Raw genomic sequence first — 22,934 nt, 5'->3', positions numbered from 1 at the left:
AGAAATCACTGGCCTAGTATTTCATTAACAAAAGTTTTAATAATATGATAATGGATGGAAGCTAATATTTGGGTGTGTTTTATTTATCATTGTATTGGAATTTGGCCAGTATTGCCAGGACATTTCCTATGAGAAGGATCTCAAAACTGGCAGTAGAAACTAACCAGGCAATATCTGACTTGAGAGAATGTAGTCTTTCTGTAGCTAGTTTTGTAGCTAGTCTTGCTCTTTTGTTATCTAGTCGTATTCTTGTGACTTAGTAATATTTTCATATAGTGATAGTTTAGTTTACATAACTTTTTAGAATAGTAATTATAGTATGACATTAGAGGTTCTAAAAAGCCAGGAAAAAAAGGGGGGATTGTGTTTTCCAATAATTTTTTTTATATTGTAACACAGATTAGCTACTTTAGGCATGTATACTTAAGGCGTTCAAATAAAATACTTGTTTTTTTCTTAATATTGTAGAATCCAGTACTATATTATGTCTGCTTTTGAAAATGGCTTTTGTTCAAAAAGCAGTTTATCTCATAGCATGGAGTACTCGTGCTCAGGAGCTGAAAATCTAATGCCTGTGTGGAGCTAGATGTTTACTTTTCTAGCTGATAGTTGTGCAAGATATAATAAAGTATATGAACATTCTGTACAGGAATTCATTCTGCAGCATTTATATGTGTAACATAGAAAGTTGTCTCAGAGGGCTGTTTTTGATATAAAGCTCAGTAATGAATTGTAACTGCTGCCAGTCAAGAATGCATTGAATTAAAATGAGCTTTCTTCTCCATTTGTTTGGGAAGCATAGACACCAGATAAGAAAAATGAGGAAGTCCAGAGCTTCCTCAGCATTATTATTGTTACTTTCTTTGCATGTATTTCAAATGTCATGCTGGGAAGCTACATGAAAATCTCCCCAAATACATAGAAAACTATGCTAAAACAATATGCTCTGCTTGTTCTGTTCAAACTTACTAGTATGTTTCATATGACCACTCCTTTTTGTTTAATACATGTTCCCAAATGAATGCATAGTGCAAATTAGAGAGGGGGTACAGTGATGCCTCTCAATACAAATTTAATTGGTTCTGCGGTCAATGCCGTCTTGCGAAAAATTCATCTTGCAAGGCGCGTTTTCCCATAGGAATGTATCGAAATCTAATTAATGCGTTCCTATGGGGAATGTTTTTTTTTAAAGTCACTTACCAGGTAGGTATTTGGGGAAACACCATCGGAGGACTGGCAGGGGGGTCCCCTCGCTGCAATCGGCAGCTTTGGAGGTCCCCCACCAGTCCTCTGATGGTGCAGGAAAAGCCTCTGAAGTACTCTGAAGCCGGCGTGCGCGGTTGTGGGGCACCCCCGCCTGTGTTGCCATGGCTTTCTCTGCACCATCGGAACACTGGCGGGGATGCCCCGCAACCACACGGTCCGGCTTCAGAGCACTTTGGAGGCTTTTCCTGCACCATCCGAGGACCCGCGGGGGTGCTGGGCTAGCCTCTTCAATCACTGTTCGCCAGCTTTGGGGGTCCCCTTCCAAGGCTTTGAAACCCTTCCGAGGCTTGCCAAAGGCAAATGCCCATTGCCATGCGGAGGGACCCCCGCGAGTCCTGGGATGTTGCAAGGTAAGCCCCGGGGGACCCCCAAACCCGGTGAACGGCGCTTGCAGAGGCTAGCCCAGCATCATTTTTGAAGATCGGGCCCTTTCCCCTTGCGTTCAGTAAGGCTCCGAATGGAAAAAGGCTTTTAAAAAAAACTGAAGCAGGAGGAAAGGGCGCGATCTTCAAAAATGGTGCTGGACAACAACAAAACAAAAAACCCCGCAACATTCGTCTTGCGGAAAACGGGCATAGGAATGATCGTCTTGTGAGGCACAAAAACCCTAGCCAGACCATTCGCCTAGCAAGTTTTTGTGCCACGAGACGTTCACATAGTGAGGCACCACTGTATTTGTATATGAATACGAATACTCCACGCAGCTGGAGTTAACATATCTGTTGCTGCCGCCACCACTGGCAGCCCGCTCCTCCTTCCAATTGCTCCTGAGCGCTGTTCTCTTCCTGGCCATCTAGCCACTCCTGGTAGAGGGAGGGAGGACGAATCTCCCTGCAAGGCTGCTGAGTGGCTAGCTGAGCAGCGCCACAGAGCAATTGGAAGGGAGGCGGTGCTGCTGCCGGTGGATGTGTGAGTGGGCAGTCCGGTTCCAGGGACTGGACCCTTGTTAACTCCAGTTGCACAGGGATATTTGTATACGAATACGAATACCCTCATCTCTAGTGCAAATCCAAATCTTAATATTTATTTATTTATTTATTAGATTTTTACCACACCATTCTAGACAATGTCTAATATTTGACCCTCCCAATTGCTGCACTGCCCTTCCATGTCAGAATATGCATGCAAGCAAATAAAGCAGAAAGGGCATGTTGCTTTGCATTTGTGGGCTATGACATAGGACTGTACTGAGTGCTAGATCTCTTAAAGAGATTGTCGAGCAAAGTAAATCAGCAAACTACTTAGATATGCTTTCACTATGACAGCAAGCTAGAGAGTTGTCTTTTGACTCTTCTTCTGACCTGTCCAAAACCAATTTTCTCTACTCTCCTCCAATTGAGGTGTGTGCAGACGGAAAGCACCTGTATAGGGAAATCTACAAGTGCCATTCACACAAGTTGAGAAAGTGCAGGGAGCAGGAAACACAAATCAGTTGCAGGTGGCTTTCCTTCAAGAAAGCACTTTGTTCATTAGTAGCTTATCGTTGTCATGTGACTCCAAATACAGATGTATTTGTATTTTGTAAATAATGCTAACAGTAAAGCTCTGTAACAGTGTTTTTGCCTTAGACAATGAAAGAGCACTTTAATGTTTTATAATTAAATCTCAGATTGTTTTGGGACTGCTTATTTGCCATTTCCGTGTTATGGTACATCTCATTTAAAAATATTTGTCTCTGTTTTAGAATGAAGCTCAGACAGCAAAGGAATTTGTAAAGATTGTAGAGGCTGCAGAAAATGAATATCAGGTATGCCACAAGTCTGTGATACACAATTTTAGCCTACTGCTTTGAATCCATTCCTTATATGAGTTGTATTCAACAGTGGCCAGAACATGTGTGGAAATACTAAAATCTGAAATGTCCCTCTAACAGAACAGGTTTTGTTTTGTTAGATGTGTACCTGCACATACCCATTTAACAAAAACACAAGTGCAACCATTTTGCAACAGTTTCCTAACAAAAACTTTCAGAATGTGAGTTAAAAGACTCAAAGATACAAAAGGTCACTTATTCAGAGTATATGAAGTCCTGTTGCTTTCCAAAGTCTTACCATATATAAGATAATCTTTATTGTTAAATTCTTGGCTGAAATCCTGTTGTAGTAAAGTTTCACATGTGGAAGTTTGCAGGCATTACAGTCAGGCAGTGTGCAGTTAATAGCAGTTCTTCTTTGTGGCCTCTTTGAATGCACACAATTGTTTTGTTGTGCGCCTGTGCAGGACCTCTCAGAAGTTTCTAGAACTTAAATATGATTAGTGGGACGTTCCCCCGTGGAGCACATGCTCCGCTCACCAGAAGTCCCCTCAGTTCCTTTTAGCTGCCGGTTAGGTTGACCTATTTTGGAGAGCTAGAGCGATTGAACAATTCTTGAGATCATTATTTTCTCTTCTTGATCATTGCTTTTGTTTGGACGTTTCCCCTATGAGTTTATCTATTTCCTTTTGGAATCAACTCCACCCGTTTTTTCTTCTTCTTCCTGCGGCTTTCTATTCTGCCCGCTACCTCCTTCCCCTCCCAGCCTTTTATGCCCCCCTCGACCTTTCAAGCGGTGCATGCTGTGCACGAATAAGATCCCACTTACTGATGGTCACGACCGTTGCCTCTTCTGCCTAGGAGAGCAACACCAAACACACTCTTGCACTGAGTGTAAAAAGCTCACTAAACCTGCTAGTAAACTGCAACTCCAGAGACTCCGTTCTTACCTTTGGGAGAAATCACTTAATGCGGCCTTCATGGACTCTGCAGTGTCTCCTAATCCTCGCCCAGAGCGTCAGGGAATTCCTCCACTAATTCCCAGCCTGACAAAAGTTCATTCCAACCCAGCCTTGGCCCATTCAAGCCCTTCTTTATCAGGGTGGGCAATACCTATCCAGGTCTCTGGATCTGAATAGTCTCATCAATCCCCTCGGAAACATCGAGCGAAGAGACAACACCTCTTGCCGGTCCAATATGACCCTCCGCACGGCAAATTCTATTATTATACTGAGCCACCCCAATACCAAACTAGGGAGGCATATAGGGATCCATATCATTAATATGATCCTTATTACCTTGAAGACCTATCTGAGCATATCTACTATGACGAGCCCAAGAGAGTGAGATATGCTTATCCATCTTGATATTCACCCTCCGTGTCACTTTCACCACCAAGACACTGACACCACTCTTCTTTATACCCAATATCAACTCATCACACACCAATCCCTCCTAAATCGGTTCTGAAACGTACTGTTCCTCCAACGGTACATCAACAACCTCAACCAAAACGTGCTAAGCACTCTACCAAACAACCTCAACAACACACATCTCTTCAAGTCACTATTACTTATAAGGGACCTCCTCCTCCTGATGTTGACAGGCATCCTGAATCACACTTGCTTCCAACACAGCAACTGCCTCCTCCATTGCAGACATCAACATTAAAACCTTCACATCGATCCCCGTCTTCTGACTTCTCCTCATTGACCCAAGATTCAGCATCTGATGCTTCCCGTAAATCGCCTTCTAACCTTCCTACCCTTTCCTCGGATGTCGCTGAGAATCACCCACCCTCTTCATCAGAGGATTTCAGTTCTTATTCCCAACTTGTTATGGGGATGGCGAAATCTTTATAACGAGACATCAAAGAAACACAACCTCCTAAGCAAGACTCAGTATTTGATTACCTAACCAAGACAAAACACCACCACTTAGATTGACCTTTATACCGGCCATGCTGGAGTTAATTAAGGAATCATGGGATAAGCCCCCTTCATCACTACAAACCTCGAGACATGTTGAAAACCATTAAAAAACACACACATAGTCCCGACACAGCCTTTCTTTCCAAACACCCCACACCAGATTCAATCATTGTTAAATCCAATCAGTCACAAGCATGAAACAAGTCATCCGTGGCACCTACTAATCAGAAGGCAGAAAGCTTCACATCTGCTTCCTCACAACATTTCTCATGAGGGTCGCAAACTATCAGGCTTCAATGGGGGCATATCATAGACAATTGTGGAACAAAATCCTACCAGTCCTCCAAGCGACCTCCGAAGCCTCTAAGACAGAAGCCTTAAATGTTCATGCCGATGCTTCTACTCTAGCTAAGCAGCAAAGAATTGCTTCCAGACACACTGCCGACACCACTTCTAAAGCTATGGCTGCGTCTATCGCATTATGGCATCATGCCTGGCTTGGATCGGCAGGCATATCAGATGACACTAGGTTGAGGATTGAGGACCTACCATTCGATGGTGCTGGCCTTTTCGATGAAAAACAGATGAAGTAATGGACAATCTTCACAAGATTTGGAAAATAGCTCGCTTATGCCCTACTCAGCAACCATACAGATATCAACCTCAATATCATAGACAACCGTTTGGCCAACAACCTTTTCACTCTTTTCAACAATCATACCAACCTTACAGAGCTCAATTGCAAAAACACTCCATCTTTCAACAAAATTAAAAATACACCCTACTCATTAGCCCTCCAAGAAGAAATTTCACTTCTTCTCCAAGAACAGGCCAGACTCATCATCCCTTCCTCTGCTCTGCATGATGGCTTTTATTTTCGATACTTCATGGTACCTAAAACGGATGGAGAACTCCGTCCCATTCTTAATCTTAGGAACTTTAACAAATTCATTCAACCCAGGCGCTTCACAATGCTGACACTCAGCACTATCATTCCTCTCCTTTCACAGGGAGACTGGTTTGTCATCATAGATCTCCAAGACGTGTATTTTCACATCTCTATTCACCCTCATCACAAGTTCCTTCGATTCTGCTTCGAGGGCATCATATACCAATTCTGTTCTCTCCCATTGGGACTATCCATGGCACTGATAGTCCCATTGGGACTATCCAAGTGCATGGCACTGATCGCCACCTACCTCCTGCTTCAAAGTATCACCATATTCCCCTTCATAGGGGTGATTGTTTCCAGTTCCTATCACGACCTACCTTTCTTGTAGTTCTATCCGGACAAGATCACTCTGTATCCAGATATTTCATTTTAATCTAATGTTGTTTCCGAGTTTCACCTCAATCAACCGTTAATATTATCCACCCTATTTTCATCTCCCTGCACACTTATTGAGCCCATGCTCCACATGCTTGATGTCAGACGCTCCTTGGCTTTCTATATTGACAGAACCAAATTATTCAGAAAAGCACCAAGACTTTTAATCTGTTTTCATGGCCCTAATAAGGGCTCAGCTGCTTCACCCCAGATGTTAGCCAGATGGATTGTACAGATAATTTCTTTAACATATCAATTGGCAGGTAAAATACCACCGGAACCCTTGAAAGCTCATTCTACTAGAGCACTGTCTACCTCTACTGCCTTCCAACGAGGGCTTGACATTCCTCACATCTGCCATGCAGCTACACAGTCAATCAACGTTTGTGACACATTATCGTTTAGATGTCCGGGCAAAGCAGGATGCTGCTTTAGGCAGAGCTGTCTTGATTTCCTTTCTACTGTGATGTCCCACCATCTGATAAGTGAGCTTGCCAGTCACCCAATTCTGTGCATTCACAGAGGCCACAAAGAAGAAAGAGAGGTTACTTACCTGTAACCATGGTTCTTCTAGTGGTCCTCTGTGAATCCACACATCCTGCCATACCTCCTCGCTGTCTGTCACATTGTCCTTTTATATAGCTCTTTTGACAGCGGCAGATTCTTATTGGAACTGAGGGGACTTCTGGTGGGCGGAGCATGCGCTCAACGGGGGAACATCCCACTAATCACATGTCTTTAAGCTCTAGAAACTTCCAAGACATCCTGCACAGGCGCAACCCAATTGTGTGGATTCACAGAGGACCACTAGAAGAACCATGGTTATAGGTAGGTAACCTCTCTATTAACACTGAGTTTAGTTGCACATCATGCCTGTGGAACTGTTTTTTTGAATATGGCATCTGCCTTGTCACAATTTTTGCTACTGCTTGTGCAACTTGTTTACAGAGACTTAGCTTTATAACAGGATTTCAACCATTATATGGTAGTAGAAAACACTGGTAAAATCACATTTTGGGACAAAAATATTTTATAGGTCAAATTCCTCTTGTATAGCACTGGCATAATGTTTGGAAGCAAATTGTCTCTAGTTAACAAATCACCATATATATTGCCTGTTGTGTGCTGAGTCTGTTGCATAGATTCATCATACAATAGATAATGGGGAAAATCCTGTTGGTGTAGCTTTGCACAGGCATAACCCAGATTAGGTCCATGGAGCATTTTAGCTGTGTATGTCTGTGCTTCTGCTGAGGAAGAAAATGTACACAAATACTAGGAGAATCTTCTCCTTGTTCTGCAGATAGCAGTTGGAATAAGCCCTTATTTTTATATCTCTGTTATCAATGGATGTATTCTTAAAACATTTATTGTACCTTTTTCTTTAAACAGACTGCTATCAGTGAAAATTATCAAACAATGTCGGACACTACTTTCAAGGCCTTACGCCGACAGCTGCCAGTTACTCGCACAAAGATTGACTGGAATAAAATCCTTAGCTACAAGATTGGGAAAGAAATGCAGAATGCCTGAAATGAAGATTACAAACCTGGATGATTTTTGGTGTCATTGTGTACAAAATAATCATAAAGGTGTTCAGAATTGTTAAGTCACCCAATCAGCATGGGCATTTGCCATTGAAAATCACTGTAAGTAGATTGGTTAGAACATAAGGCTTAGCTAATTGACCATTTTTCTTTGTCTTTGTTTTTCCTTTTAAAAAAGTTACGAAATCAGTGTAGCTGAAAATGTTGAGAGCTTCTGATATATTTAGACATTTTTTATAATGATGATATGTCTATAGTTTTCAGTTAAATTAAAAACATTTTGAAAAGTATTTTTGCATAAAATTATCCCATATTGCTCACGTTATGGAAAAGGACAGCTTCTAGAACATAGTTCCCTAGAAGAGGTTGTTAGTGAACATCACCAGTTTGACATTCAACATGGATTTTAGCCATGTCTGTTGTTGTAGAAATAATTTATCCCTCTATCACATTAAAGCCTGGGGAAAACATTTTTGTTTCCCAATCTTTTCAGTTACTTAGCTAGCTTGATGTTAACTTTTTTTTAAGGCCAAGGTCTAATGCTGTTTTTAAGGTATTGAAATTAAATATTAGTGCTAATTTTGGAAATGCATTTAGTGCTCTTTTCCTGACAGCTACTGAGATGAGTTTGGATTTCATCAGTCCTCAAGTTATTTTTACCATTCAGCCATAAATGTATTATAACAAGGCATATTGTAATATATATAATCTTGTACTCATTACTGTGTCTGTCAGTTTATTTTTTCTTGGATTGAAATGTACTAAAATTCAATGTGTCATTAAAATGCAAATTTTCTATTTACTTACGATATAATTATTTTAAAACCAGTCACTGGGCCAGACTTGAAAAACATAAAGTGACAAAACAAAAAAGTCATGACGTAGAAAAAAGTGGGAGTCACATGACTCTGTTGGGAAAGGGAAATGTGTAATCTAGGCACATGAACAAAAGAATGTTTTTCACATTTAGTCGCAGCCATGCTTCAAATTGTGGAAGGATGTGCAGAAGAGCCACTTCAGTTGACCTGAATGGATATTCATGATCCTAAACATTTTAAGGATTTAAAATTGGTCTCTGTACACAGTTGTACTGTATATTTCCATTTGCAAACACTGACCAAACCATGCCACTACTTTAATGCATGAAAGAAGGCTTTAAGTTTAATTTTTGTCTTCCTCAAACAGCATCAGGTGATGACCTCTTTTTTTTTCTTGAGGCAGGGCGGTTCTGAAAGCTGTTCATGTGTCATAAGATCTGGAATTTAAAAATAGGAAGCAGAGGGCCACTGGGGGTGTGTTCAGTTCCTTGGATTTATGTAAAATGATTCTGGTTGTGAACAGTTTATAAAACTGCTTCTAATTGGTTAGTGCTTGCTATGCAAACTTCGTTTTTTTCCATTTATTGAAGCAAGATGGATTTATTGTTGAGTGGAGTTTTCTCAAGGATAATTCTTTCTCGTTCTAGATATACTCAGTCAGTTTTCATTCAGATTTATAAACATTCAGTTCACAGGTTTCTAGTTATGTGTTTTAAACTAGGAGAAGTTTGAGGAGTGTAGTGCCCAGAGACCTTTGGGTAGAGTGGGCGGGCGGCATATAAGTTAAATAAATAAATAAATATTGTCCAGGGGAGGAAAAAAAGACTGCATAGCATGAGAACAAGTTATTTTGACATATTAAAAATTGGTTTTGTACACTCTTACACATAGTAACAATAAGATGAGCAATTAACCACCAGATGTTGATTTCTTTAAAGGGAGAGAATACTGTTTCTCATACTTTGTATTTCTGGAGGTAATTTAGTGAAATGGAAAAATGGTAGAAAGAAGAGAAAGGAAATGTGTACTCATCTTAATATGGCAATGGTAATATGAGGCAAGCTCTTTAATAATCATTGTACTGAATTGCAAACTATTGTTATTTCTGGGTTGTTTCATGTTTCTCAGCTCTCCTGAAAATCAACATGATGGTCAATAACCTGCCCAGAGGCTTTGATCAAACACCACTCAGCATATAACCTTAGGGGTTTGCCATTATAGGTTGGCTCCCCTTCCTCCTTTGAGGTCATGATCAAACTGCATCACAGTCCATTTGTGCTACATAAGAAACAGAAGGCAGGAGATTGCAATAGTTATACTTTTAGCACTCTTCTTTTCCATCACTTTTTTATTTCATAGAAGTTCACTCATGGTATAATTAAAAAATTGTAAACTGCCCGGAGAGTGCTTGTAGCGCTATGGGGCGGTATATAAGTCCAATAAATAAATAAATAAAAAATAAATGGGAAACCTAAACACTGTAGTTTTTCACTTGTAGTCAACTTCATTGAAGTGTGGTGGTGAACAATAAGCACTAACTCAATTATAGAACATGTTCCTACTGGGCTTTGTTGTGAGATTAAGTGTCTCTTTCTAAATATAAGAATTCACATGCTGCTGCTGATAAACTTTTTTCTTGGCAGGGCTGATTCAGTGTTAGACATTAGGTTATCCTGTGTCAAGGGATCAAGCAGAAAACCCCCTGCATCATCTTTAGAAAATGACAATGCCATGTGTTAGAGGAACCACTATGAACTGTTCTGTCTATACCTAGTAATTATCCAGAAGGCTACTATAGATGATAATCTGGAAAGTCTGCAAAATGTCCAGTAAAACTGGGAGGAGTACATTTCCCCTATGTCTTTCCCAAATAAGATTAGCCCACAGGGTGTCTAGCTAGTTTCAGTGGGTACACCGAAACGAATGTAGAAGACGTTATCTCAAGAGTGATTGCATCTGATTTGTCATATCCTAAAGTAATTAGGAGGGGGATTCTATCCTTTGGACTACCATTAGTCAGGTCATCTGTCCATCTAGGTCATTTCAGGAGATAAACCATTCCCTCTTGTAAGGAAGAATTCACACTTTCCCAAAGCCAGCCATCCAGCCACCTCTTTCTTATTAGATATATGCCATGAAGTTATTAAACAAGTTGTTGAGTTTTGCAAAGCAAATCATATAGCTTCATGTCCTAAAAATTTATCATTATATACCAATATGTAATACAGTGGTGCCCCGCATGACGACGATAATTTGTTCCGTGAAAATCGCTGTTTAGTGAAATCATTGTCTTGCGAAAACCATTTCCCTATTGGAATGCATTGAAACCTGTTTAATGTGTTCCAGTGGGGAAAAATCGTTTTGTGAAGATTGCCCATAGGGCAATCATTTTGCGAAGCACCGATCAGCTGTAAAAATGGCTGTCCTGCGAAGCACCGGTCCCGAAAACATAGGGAAGCCATTTTGCCAAGCTGCCGATCAGCTGTAAAAATCGTCATCTTGCGAAAAATCGGTCCGCGAAGCACGGACCAAATCATCGTCAAGCGAAAATCGCCCATTGGAATCACTGTTTTGCGAATCGCTATAGCGATCGGAAAACCTCACCGTCATGCGGATTCATCGTTTTGCGTGGTCATCATCTAGCGAGGTACCACTGTAAAACAATATCATGAATATCCCTGCAGACTACTAATTGTTCTATGGAATCTTACAATATGGGTATGAATGATTTTGCCCTCAAAATATCTTGCATTTTACAGTGTGCTACTGGGGTTCTATCAGCTTTTCACAGGGCTGGAGCTTCCCAGACCACCTAAGTATACAGTATCACTCCACTGAGTAATGCAGGGAGGACAGAGAAGATTGGGTGATAAAATGGTTTCTTCGTCTTCCCAATGTATGGTTGATATTGAACGGGTGTTTGTTTAGACTTGAGATTAGTATACCTCTGTGTTTCATCAGTCTCCAGCTTTCTTTATTACCCTCAATGAAAATCTACACTATACCCAGGAGCTTTACAGGCTGTGCAAGGTGGGAGAGGTACTCGGTGATTTTAGCAACTGTCTTAGTCATTCCTATGGTCCACAGAGTGATCACAACTTAAGGAGGAGCAACTGGAAAACCCTCAAGGTCTGCCAGTTCTGGTGGCATCCATAGCCTCCAGGAATGTTCAATCATATTTGCTGCTGACTCTACTAGAGTGGAACAATTATTGTAAGCCCAAATCTCAGCAGGAGGTAGTTTGACCATAACAAGAAAATACTGTAAACAAAAATCTGCACCTTTGGACCATCATCCTCCAGGAGATAAAATGTAACCAAGATAAACAAGTTGTACATGCTGGAACTTGACATGTTGGGACATCCTAATAGTTATCATGGGTATACATAAATTCCTGAGCTATGTGGAACAGCGTGCCCCCTGGTATGAATATTGAGTTTCCCAGAATCATCCTGGGAGTCCTATGCACTAAATCTGTTGTCTCATGGCATATTTACTACTTGTATTTTGCAGACATTCAGGCTGACTGCTTTGTCCTGCAGCTTCCCTGATTTGGGGCATATTCATTTGTGTACATTGAAACTTGTGATTTCTAAATGTCACTATTAATGTTTTTAAATGGACGTCAACTGAGGGTTTGTCTGTTCAGGCACTTTTGGAATGGCCTGGTGCACGCTTGGAGCCAGGTAGAAATGTGATTTGCCATTTCACATGAGCCTTCTGTCTACCTTATTTGGTCTGGCAGCTTCCAGTGGAGATTTCTGATATTGTGAAGTGACTTAATAAGAGAGCGACTTCAGGATATTGACATTCAACACTTTCTATGCTGCTTGGGCAAAGAGTTTTTTTAAACTATTAGAGCAGTAAAAATGTGCTGCACCATTTATAAAAATATTTCAAATATCTTTTAAGTGATGCAACAGATTTTTGCAGACTCAATTGACTTTAAGTCCCCCCCCCCACTTTCCCTGCCCCTCTGCCAAGGAGCAGAAGACTTGTTTAATTTGCCAATATCCTGAAGTGGCTTTCTTATTTAGCCATTTCATTGGGTTAGAAATTCCTGCTGGAATGGGCCTTGACAGACAGATGCCTTGCTTCTGGCTTGTTTCCAGAGATCATGTGCAGGAAATAAACCAAATCAGCGTGATCCTACCTGCACCAAAAAAGAAGAAGTCCCTGATGGGGCCAGAAGAGTGTAGCTAGGACTGCGATGGGGACAGAGGCTGGCTTGCCTTAGCAAAGGCATTGCTATCTTTACGAGAGAAGCAGCCAAACAGCTGGATAAACGTTCATTCAGTCATCCCTTGAATTACGTTAACTATCTTTGGTATGAGATGCAGCAAAGTCACTTCTGTGGAGTTATACTTTTGGGAGTGGATGTAGCAGAGAGTTCATCCTCCAGCCATCAGCTTTGTCTCTCTGCTCTCCACCTTTCCTTCCCAGTCCTTAGTTAACATAGCTAGAAACTTCAATTTGGCAGGAAAGACCTTTGCTGTTGGAAGGGTACGTGACTTACTGTGGGTTTCAACATTTTCCACTAAAGTTTCACACAAGGGGGAATTTAAAAGCTAGCATCTTCATAAAATCTTCACAGATTAAAAATGAAATAAAGCAGTTTATTGAATATTGTATGCATTTACAGTATTGGTAAATAAAAAAGCGAAGGGTAGTTTGGGAATGTTAGTTAAAAACTGTCAGAAATAGCAGAATATGTTTGGGATAAGTTTCTAAAATTGCAACTTTTCTTAAAGGTTCTGTATATTTAGGTAGGTTACAGTAGTTACCATGCAGATTTTCCTTGTCAAATTTCAGCAAGTTTGAGCAAAGCTTTTATTAACACTTCAAATATTTGGACTTTACCATTTGAGAATTTTGTTTAATTATATATATCTTAACTATATAAGCAGCATCTAAATTCATCAGCACAATCTAAACACATAAGCATTTCTACCCACTCTGTGCTTGGCTCCTTGCTAAGCCCCGCAGTATTATCTTATACATGGCAAAATACGGTACTTGGCCTTGTGGCAGTCTAAAAAGTAAAACATGTAAACTGTAAAACGTGCTGTAAATCTCTTCTCCAACACCACACTTGAATCAATCATGTTTCTTTTATTATGTACATTATAGGTATGTATAATATGGTTTAATATGTACCTGTAAGTAAATTTCATGTTACAGTAGCTAGAATTCTGTTTTTCTTAAACCAGGTAGTAATAATGAAAAGGAAGGGCAAATTTAATTGGGTGTAGTAATACAATGCAAAGCTATACTATAACATTTTGGATTAAAATTAAGACACTTGGTTATTACTTGGGCTTATCCGTGAACTATCACCACAGCAGTCTTCCCTTAACCTGCAGCAAAAGGAGACCGGAATTAGGGACATTTTATCAGCTCAACTAAAACCAGCTCCATTGGTCTTTTGTTCTTCTTAATGCAAGAGTATCACAGTTTATTCCCAAAATCTGAATCCCAGTCTTTCTGCTCCTGGTCTTACTTTGACTGCAACACCAAACAAAAGGTCTTACACACAAAAGACTGTGAGTTTCTTTATTGTGTCAATCCATCTCATGTGCAGTCTTCCTCTTTTCCTACTGCTTTGCAATTTTTCCTGCATCACTGCCTTTTCCAGTGAGCTTGTCTTCTTATGAATAGTCTTCCGTTTGTGATTCGCCAGGCTCCCTCGCTGGGTGTTTTCAAGAGCCAACTTAAGACCTGGCTCTAGGCAGGCCTTCCCCTTTGTCACTGCTTGAGCTTTACTCCCTTATTTTAATTTTCTGTCTTTATTTTTTATTTGATCATTTTTCCATCTTGAGCTACATTATTATTACTTTGTTTAAATTGTGGTGTATAGAGTGTTTGAATTGTTTTAATCCTACTTTGTTGTAAGCTGCCCGGAGTAGACCCTATCTAGATGGGCGGGATATAAATTCAATAAATAAACAAATAAATAAATTATGATGCCGCTGTAGTACAGTACCCTTTGTTTGGTTATTTTCGCTTGTACTGAAAGTCCACACTTAATTTGCTTTACTTATCTTTCTGACGTCATGTTATCTGTAAAACTCTTTTCCAACACTACATTTCAAATAAGTGAAATGTGTATATACACTTTGTGTAGTGTATAAATTGTGTATTAAAAGTGTGCAGTCCTATATATATCTGCTTTTCTGAGAGTGGTTTACTTTGGAGGAAAGAAGTCCAGAATTTCAATGTACTTAATAAGCTTTATAAATGTTGTTGTTTAGTCGTTAAGTCGTGTCCAACTCTTCATGACACCATGGACCAGAGCACGCCAGGCCCTCCTGTCTTCCACTGCCTCCCGGAGATGGACGCTTCGAAGACATTGTCCAACCATCTCATCCTCTGTCATCCCCTTCTCCTCTTGCCCTCACACTTTCCCAACATCAGGGACTTATCCAGGGAGTCGTCTCTTCTCATGAGATGGCCAAAGTATTGGAGCCTTAGCATGATATATTCTGCGTATAAGTTAAATAAGCAGGGAGACAATATGCAGCCTTGTCGTACTACTTTCCCAATTTTGAACCAATCAGTTGTTCCATATCCAGTTCTAACTGTTGCTTCCTGTCCCACATATAGGAGATAGATAAGGTGATCAGGCACTCCCATTTCTTTAAGAACTTGCCATAGTTTGCTGTGGTCCACACAGTCGAAGCTTTTGCGTAGCCAATGAAGTAGAAGTAGATGTTTTTCAGGAACTCTTTGGCTTTCTTCATAATCCAGTGCACTGGTTCTTAACGTGGGCGATAATGCCCCCCCAGGGGGCTATTTCATTTTTCAGGGGGGCGGTAGAAGGAAAAGGGGCGGCGTGGGGGCGCTGGAGCAGAAGGGGGGCGGTAGGGGGCGCTGGAGCAAGCCAAACCTGTGAAGATGGCTGCAGCCTTTTTACAGTGTGCATGAATATATATTTTCCTCCAATTTTATTTTAGTTTCAGACTTTTTGTCTTGAAATTTTTAGTTCCTGCATTTGTTTTTATGCCCTTTTTATATTTCTTTTTGCGTCTTAAAATTCACTTGCAACTAAATCATTAAATGTTACTTTTTGGGGGGGCATTTCATTTTCTTGGAATTTAATTTTGTTTTCAGGGGTCATTGGATTTAAGTGTCTTAAATAAATAAATAAATAAATAAATAAATAAATAAATAAATAAAAAAGATATCACTGCGGGGAGGGGGGCGATGATAACTTCCTCAATGGCTCAAGGGGGCGTTTCTTTCAAAAAGGTTAAGAACCACTGATCCAGTGCATGTTAGTAATTTGGTCTCTAGTTCCTCTGCCCTTCGAAATCCAGTTTATACTTCTGGGAGTTCTTGGTTTACATACTGCTGAAGCCTACCTTGTAGGACTTTGAGCATAACCTTGCTAACATGTGAAATTAGTGCAATTGTACAGTAGTTGGAGCATTCTTTGGCACTGCCCTTCTTTGGGATTGGGATGTAGACTGATCTTTTCCAGTCCTCTGGCCAATGCTGAGTTTTCCAAACTTGCTGGCATATTGAGTACAGTACCTTAACAGCATCATCTTTTAAGATTTTAAATATTCGACTGGAATGCCATCGCCTCCACTATCCTTGTTGCTAGCCATGCTTTCTAAGGCCCACTTGACTTCACTCTCCAGGATGTCTGGCTCAAGGTCAGCAACCACACTATCTGAGTTGTCTGGGTGCTGCATGTGTTGCTCTCAAACTAACAGCCTATGGGCCAAGGTTTGACAAATTATCAGCATACATACAACATCAAAAATCTTATTATGCAAAAGCATGCCAAGTTGAGTATCCCTTATCAAAAATACATGCATATAATTATTTTTAAAGTTTGTATAAATTACCTGGGTTGTATTACTTTAATATTTGTTTCCATTTACTAGAGTTAAACTGTGCTCACGACCTGGGGTTCAATCCCAGGTACCTGGCTCAAGGTTGACTCAGCCTTCTATCCTTCCGAGGTCGGTAAAATGAGTTCCCAGCTCGCTGGGGGGGGGGCAATGTGTAGCCTGCATAATTAACTTGTAAACAGCCCAGAGAGTGCTTGAAGCACTATGGGGTGGTATATAAGCAGCACGCTTTGCTTTGCTTTGTTAATGGTTATTTTTCAATAAAAAGTGTTTGTATCACTGAAAGTTCTGTTATGTTTTGAAGACAAAATGTGATGATTAATTCAGACAACTGTATGAGTTTTTTTTTTCCAAACTAAAACATCAGTATTCAGATTTAATTGCAGTGTTGGCACTTTGAAAGAAATAATTTGGTTTTGTGTCACTGTTTGGGCACTTGGACTCAAAAAAGTTAGCCATCACTGTCCTAAACTGTTTCTAAACATTTTTATTAAAACTGCTACTTGCCTTTAAGAACTGACACCAGCATGTTCTTTCTCCCTCTTCCCTTCCTATCCCTTTTACCTGTGTTATATCTTCTAAATTGAGAACATACTGTAAGAGACATGCTTGATCAAAAACTTTTATAGTACAGTATTCTGTTCAACCAGATGCCTATGGAAAGTCTAAAAGCAAGACACGACAGCAGTAGTTATAGAGATTGGCACAAACCACCGGTTTGGCCCAGTTCATTTACTATAGCAACAGGTGTTTGTCAGTTTGGTTCCTCGCCCCCTCTTTTGGATGCCTACTTGGAAGCAGTGCACAGAAGAAGTGGGGCAGGGAAAACAGGAAGCTGCTTTTGAGTGGGCACCTGCCAGAGGAGCGGAGCACCGAACCACCAAACAACTCTTGCAGTGGCAAACAAACTGGGACAAACAGCCAATTTATGCCCATCTCTAGTTGTAAGTCAAAGAACAAGCACATCACACACACACACCCAAAAAAGTATATTTGCCATATTGGTCACCAAAAATAGATGCCAAAGGAGACATTGGTTTGCATAATTTACTGTGAGGGTTCAGTTTGTGGGACTGTCGGTACTTCAAATAAAGGACGAGACGGTTGAAGTAAATCCAATGGCTTTGTATTTATTGCAACATCAACACCAACAGGGTTCACCCCCAGAAAGGGGTTCAAAGTCTCTTATAAAACGTTGCTCGGTTTTAACGGGGTCCATAAACCATTTATGAAGGGGTTTGTCGTCTCTGGGTTCCAAGGTCCTGTTAATGACGGCACAGGTCCCTGCCCAGGGTCCAATTCCTCTTCCAATGATATTAACGGTAAAGTCTCTTCATCCCCACTCCACTCACCCCAGGATGACCCGTCTCCTCCTTCGATTCCCCAGGGGCCGGGTAACCCCCCAACTTCCTCAATTCGGCTATATGCCATTGCTTTTTCCTCTCCAGCTCTCGGGCTACCGCCTCTCTTTCTTCCCGGAGTTTCCTTCTCCACTCCTTAGCCTCTGTCTTGCCCCAATAAGAAGGACGAGGTTTCAGCCCAAGCTGACGGCGCTTCTCCGCCTCTTCATGTGGGACGCGGACCTGCTCCCACTTGTGGCTCCAGGGATCTTCCATCCAGATCCACCCCCAACCCCCCCGATATCTCCGCCTGCTTTCCTCTTATATCTCCCGCCGCCGCCTCAATCTCCTCCCTCCGTCTTCCCGCCAAAGATCCCCCGGGTCCAGGGGTAAGGGTTAACCCTTTCAGAGTTGCCTCCAAATCTCCTGTATCTGCCCCTTTGTTTAAGGTGAGGGGTTCGGCGATCTCCTGCTCCCAATCTGGGGTCTCCACTGCTTTCTCTTCCCGACGCGTTGGGGGCGGAGGTGGGGATGTTTGGGTGTGAAGGGTTCTCTTCGTGAGCGACGGCACTCCCTCTAAGGCCTCCATTTTGGGGGCCTCACATTTACATAAGCTAATTAATATGTACAGTTGGAGAACTCTTAGTCGTTTTCTAAATTGAAACAAAATTGTCACCCGTATATTTCTCTCAAGTATGGAAAAGAGTAAGCAGATGATACACATGCCTCCATAGTCTGTTGTCTATGTGCTTACTGTGGATGGACAACTTCAAGGTCCTTGATCTTCTTCCTTATGATTCTTCATATTTAAATTATATATGGACTGGGCCGCCTTTAAAATGGAGGATGGTATGTAAAAGGACTCTCAGGCAGACATTTGTTCTCTCTTAGATGACCAGAGGTAAGGTGCTTCAGGAACAATGTTGAATCAGTGATTACACATACAGTGGTGCCTCGACTTACGAACTTAATTGGTTCAGGAACTCCAGTCGTAACAATGGTTGTATGTCGAAGCACCATTGCCCATAGGAATGCACTGAAATGCAATTAAATCCATTCCGGCCATAGAAAAAAAATCACCAAAAAAACAAACAAAACATTGCAAGACCCATTGGAAATGTGATTAATCCGTTCTGGCCAAGGGGGGGGGGGGGGAGAGAAAAGCAAACAAACCATACAAGACCCTTTGGAAATGCAAAAAAAAAAAAAAGCAAAGCAGAAAGCAAACAAACCGTGCAACACCCTTCAGAAATGCAAAAAAGCAAAGCAAAAAGCAAACAAACCCTGCAAGACCCATCAGAAATGGAGGGAAACCCCCCAAAAAGCAAATCCCGCAAGACCCATTGGAAATGGGGGGGAAAACCCAAAAGCAAATAAATCCCACAAGACCCATCAAAAATGGGAGGGGGAATTCAAAAAGCAAACAAACCCTGCAAGACCCATCGGAAATGGGGGGGACCAAAAAACAAACAAACTCTGCAAGATCCATCACAGCATAGAAACATAATCCCACCACTCAGCCCGAAATCACACTGCAAAACCCACCCAGAACAGTTTTCAAAACGTAGATAGCAGTACCTTACCTTACCAGGCAGTCCAAAGTGTTCTCGGATCGCACACTTTCTAACTGCTGGGGTGAAAGAGCTACAAAGAAACCTCTTTGCCACCAGTTGTTAGCAATTTGAATTCCCCGCCTTTTTCTGGTTGTAACTCGAAGCTTCGGCTGCAAGTCGAAGCAAAATTTTGTGGCTGGAGCTGGTTGTAACTTGAAATGGTCTTATGTCAGGATGTTCGTAAATCGAGACACCACTCTATTTTCTTTATACTAAGCTGCCTGGGTGCCCTTTTCCCTGTTAACACACTGCTGGCATCTCTTTTTGGCCTATTCTGTACTCAGTCCTGAAGATTTTTATAGGAAATATGATGTAGCTGCAACAATGCTGAACAGTGCCTAAGGAAATTTGGGTTGCAATCCCCACGGAAACTTCAGGTGGTGCAGAATGTGGCGGCCAGGCTCCTTACAGGAGTGAGAAAATATCAACACATCTCTCCAATGCTGGCCGCATTGCATTGGCTGCGCATCTGTTTCGGTGTCAACTTGTAAGTTTTAATGCTTACTTATAAGTCCCTAAACGGTTTAGGACCTCGATATTTGGCGGAACGCCTCCTCCCACCAAGGTCTACCCGGATCACCCGCGCGAGTCGGGAGGTGAGGCTGAGGAGCCTGACGCCGAGAGAGGCCCGGAAGGAGAAAACACGAAATCAGGCCTTCTCGGTGGTGGCTCCTCGCCTCTGAAACAATCTCCCTCCGGAGATTCACGCAGCCCCCACGCTGGGCATCTTTAAAACCCAACTAAAAACATGGCTGTTTATCCAGGCCTTCCCTCCAGCCAATTCCTGATTTCTCTCTTACTTTTCCTTTTTTATTTTACTGCTGTTGTTGCCTATGTTTTTATTATCTGATTTTATATTGGAAGCCACCTAGAGTGGCCCGGTGGGCCAGATAGGCGGGGTATAAATCAAATAAATAAATAAATAAATAAATAAATAAAATAAAATAAAATAAAATAAATAAATACCCTTCAGATTCCTGGAAGAAAAATCTATCACAATTTACAAGCCATGATGTGGATGTATAATCTCCAGGTTTAAAAGGAAGGTACCTCAAAATGCCACATGGAGAGGAGAGGTGTTAGGAAACATGTACAGTATCTAGTTGTCTGGTATGCTCCCAGAGGTATCTGGTGGGACCACTGTGAGATACAGGAAGCTGGATTAGATGGACCTTTCACCTGATCCAGCAGGATCCCCTCCCGCATGGAATGACCTTGGACTAGGTTTACTCTATGGGTAGACTGTAAGAGAACAACAACAGAGGAGTCATTTGTGCAATCTATACTGTAGTTCGTTGAAGGGTTGAGTTTAAAATAAAGAGTAATCATTTATTTTAAATTTGTATCCTGCAATTGACATACTGGGAAAGGGGGGTACCTTTTAAAATTTATGAGTACTGTATTTAATTCACAATGGACTTAAGTTGTACAGCAGAGTAACTGGAAATCTAACAACATTTCCTACCAATACACCATTGGGAGTTGGGGGATCAGCCATTGGTAACAAGCTCTTTCTGAAAAACTATAAAAGCAAATTAGGAGTAGCTGGAGCATATGCAGAAGTCAAATCCAGGCAGATAAAAAACCGGTGTATGTGATATTTAAAATTACACATCTCTTTCAATTGTTACGCCAGGATGGCCACTGAGGTGGTTAAAAAGAGGTAAAAATTAGTGAGCATGACGACTTAATGTGGGAAACGCTTCTTTTTGCTGTCACTTTTATCCCGTCAGCGTCAGTTTTGAAGTCTCTGCATTGCAATGACAGTTTTATTAGAAACAGAAGCACTGGGTTCAGGCTGTGCGTGCCCGGAGAAAGACGGTGGGGGTTGCTCTTGCCGTGGTTCCCCCCACCCCACCCCTTAACTGCTGTTTGTTTACAACGTTAAGCAGTGGCTTAAATAGATGCCAGGGTGGAAACCCTGAGAGTGGGCGGAGGTGGAAGGGGGGGACACGTTACTTTGGGAGACATGAATCATCCCAGAAATACACAGTGCGAAGTAGTTGTGGCAGTGGAGAGGCGGGCCGAAGTGCGTGTGTGGTTTTGCTCTCCCTCTCCTCTCCTGTCCTTTCCCTCTCTCTTCAAAAACATGGCTGAAGCTGGGGCCGGCTTTCTGAAGCAGCTGAAGGCTTGCATCGTCTGGTCGTGGACCTATCTGTGGACCCTCTGGTTCTTCGTCATGCTTTTCCTGGTCTACATCCTGAGGGTGCCCCTAAAGATCAATGACAATTTGACCACAGGTAATAACAATACGTGCAAAGCCCTGGGAGGAAGGCGCGCGCCTCTTCTCCCCCCCCCCCCCGCCGCACTTTCTTTGGTCTTGGCAAACTTGGCGCTGCTGAGGGGAGCTTCGTGCGGGAAAGACAAAACAGGGGAGACGTGTCGACGCGCCGCTCTGGCGGGGTGCGGGAGGCAAAAGGGAAGCTGGGCCGGTGGGGTTTTTGAGGGAGAAAGAACTGAACTTTTCCTCGAGTCTTCGGGATGGAAAATGCTGTCGCTTTAACTAACCAACTCAAGTCACATTTAAAACTTATCCTTTTTCTACCCATGAGCGCGCGCGTGCGTGCCCATGCAGGCACACAACAATCCCCCCCTTGCCTTTCAGGATTGCGAGGTGCCTCTTGTCACCCCCCCCTTTTTTTGCAAGCTCCTTCTTCAGCTTCCTTGTCAATGGCCGCTTCTCGGCCACTTGAGTGGCACTAGAAAGCCAAAAAGAAAAAAAGAAAAAAAAGGGGGGGCTTTTAGAGTTTTGTTCCGTGGTGTTGTCTTCACGCCCGCCGTTTCCACACACACCCTCCAACCTCCTCGCGGTCATTTTGCTGCTTGCGACAACCCCCGCCAGTGGCAGCCCCGGCAGTTTTTCCGTCCGTCAGACCACAGGACTCACGCAGCAGCGTGGAAGTCTGAGGAGGAGCCAGCCTGATCCATTATCTTCCAAATTAAAGCTAAATATTCCGGGGACAAATTACTTTGAGTCCCGCCCCCATAGTGAGGCAATAGAACCCTCACTTAAACATTGCCTTGCTGGATTCGGTCACAATTCTGCTTTTAGTTTTAACGTTTCCTCACCACTCTGCGACTCTGAAAACTCACAGGCCCCAACGGGATGATTATCAGCCCTAGTTGTTCCTTGCCATCTGCAGCAGTGTGTTGACAGGAATCCTGTTATTTAGCTTAGTAAGTCACAACTGGAGTAGGCCCATTGGATCAAGGGAGATTTGGTGAGCCATGTTGTCTGTAAACTCCGTTGATTCAAATGGTGTGGTATTCTAACTTCACCAAAGCCAGTTTTATGCTAAACTAAATAGCATAAATAGGTACCCAGTGTGGTGTAGTAGTGGATAGAGTGATCAACTAGGACTCTGGAAACCAAGGTATAAATCCTCCCTTGGCTAGGGATTCTCACTGGGGGGTGTAGAATTAGTAAAACCACTCCTTAAATATCTCACTTAGCCTGAAAGCCTTATTAGGGTTGCTGTA

At 42.0% G+C, this 22,934-nt stretch overlaps 2 protein-coding genes across 5 annotated transcripts in view; both read left to right on the top strand.

Moving 5' to 3' along the window:
- The window catches only part of CAPZA2 (capping actin protein of muscle Z-line subunit alpha 2), a 42,797-nt gene extending 34,171 nt beyond the window's left edge, over nt 1–8,626 (top strand). The window contains exons 9-10 of the mRNA XM_020789690.3: nt 2,951–3,013; nt 7,670–8,626. Of these exons, the coding sequence (XP_020645349.1) occupies nt 2,951–3,013; nt 7,670–7,810 (204 nt within the window). The 3' untranslated portion in view covers nt 7,811–8,626. The remainder of the gene's footprint in view (nt 1–2,950; nt 3,014–7,669) is intronic.
- A 12,262-nt stretch (nt 8,627–20,888) lies between these two features.
- Nucleotides 20,889–22,934, top strand: part of ST7 (suppression of tumorigenicity 7) — a 139,982-nt gene continuing 137,936 nt past the window's right edge. For 3 of the 4 annotated variants that reach the window (XR_013536955.1, XM_020789704.3, XM_020789703.3), the window contains exon 1: nt 20,889–21,694. Coding sequence is in view for 2 of the 4 variants with exons in the window: in XM_020789704.3 (XP_020645363.1) it covers nt 21,424–21,694 (271 nt within the window). In the remaining 2 variants the exon portion in view is untranslated. The remainder of the gene's footprint in view (nt 21,695–22,934) is intronic. The other variant, XM_073000527.2, reaches the window with a different exon arrangement.

The sequence above is a fragment of the Pogona vitticeps genome, chromosome 5, assembly GCF_051106095.1.
Source record: "Pogona vitticeps strain Pit_001003342236 chromosome 5, PviZW2.1, whole genome shotgun sequence".
NCBI classification, from domain to species: Eukaryota; Metazoa; Chordata; class Lepidosauria; order Squamata; family Agamidae; genus Pogona; species Pogona vitticeps.
The sequence above is the reverse complement of the archived record's forward strand: the minus strand, read 5'-3'. Positions and strand labels throughout refer to the sequence as shown.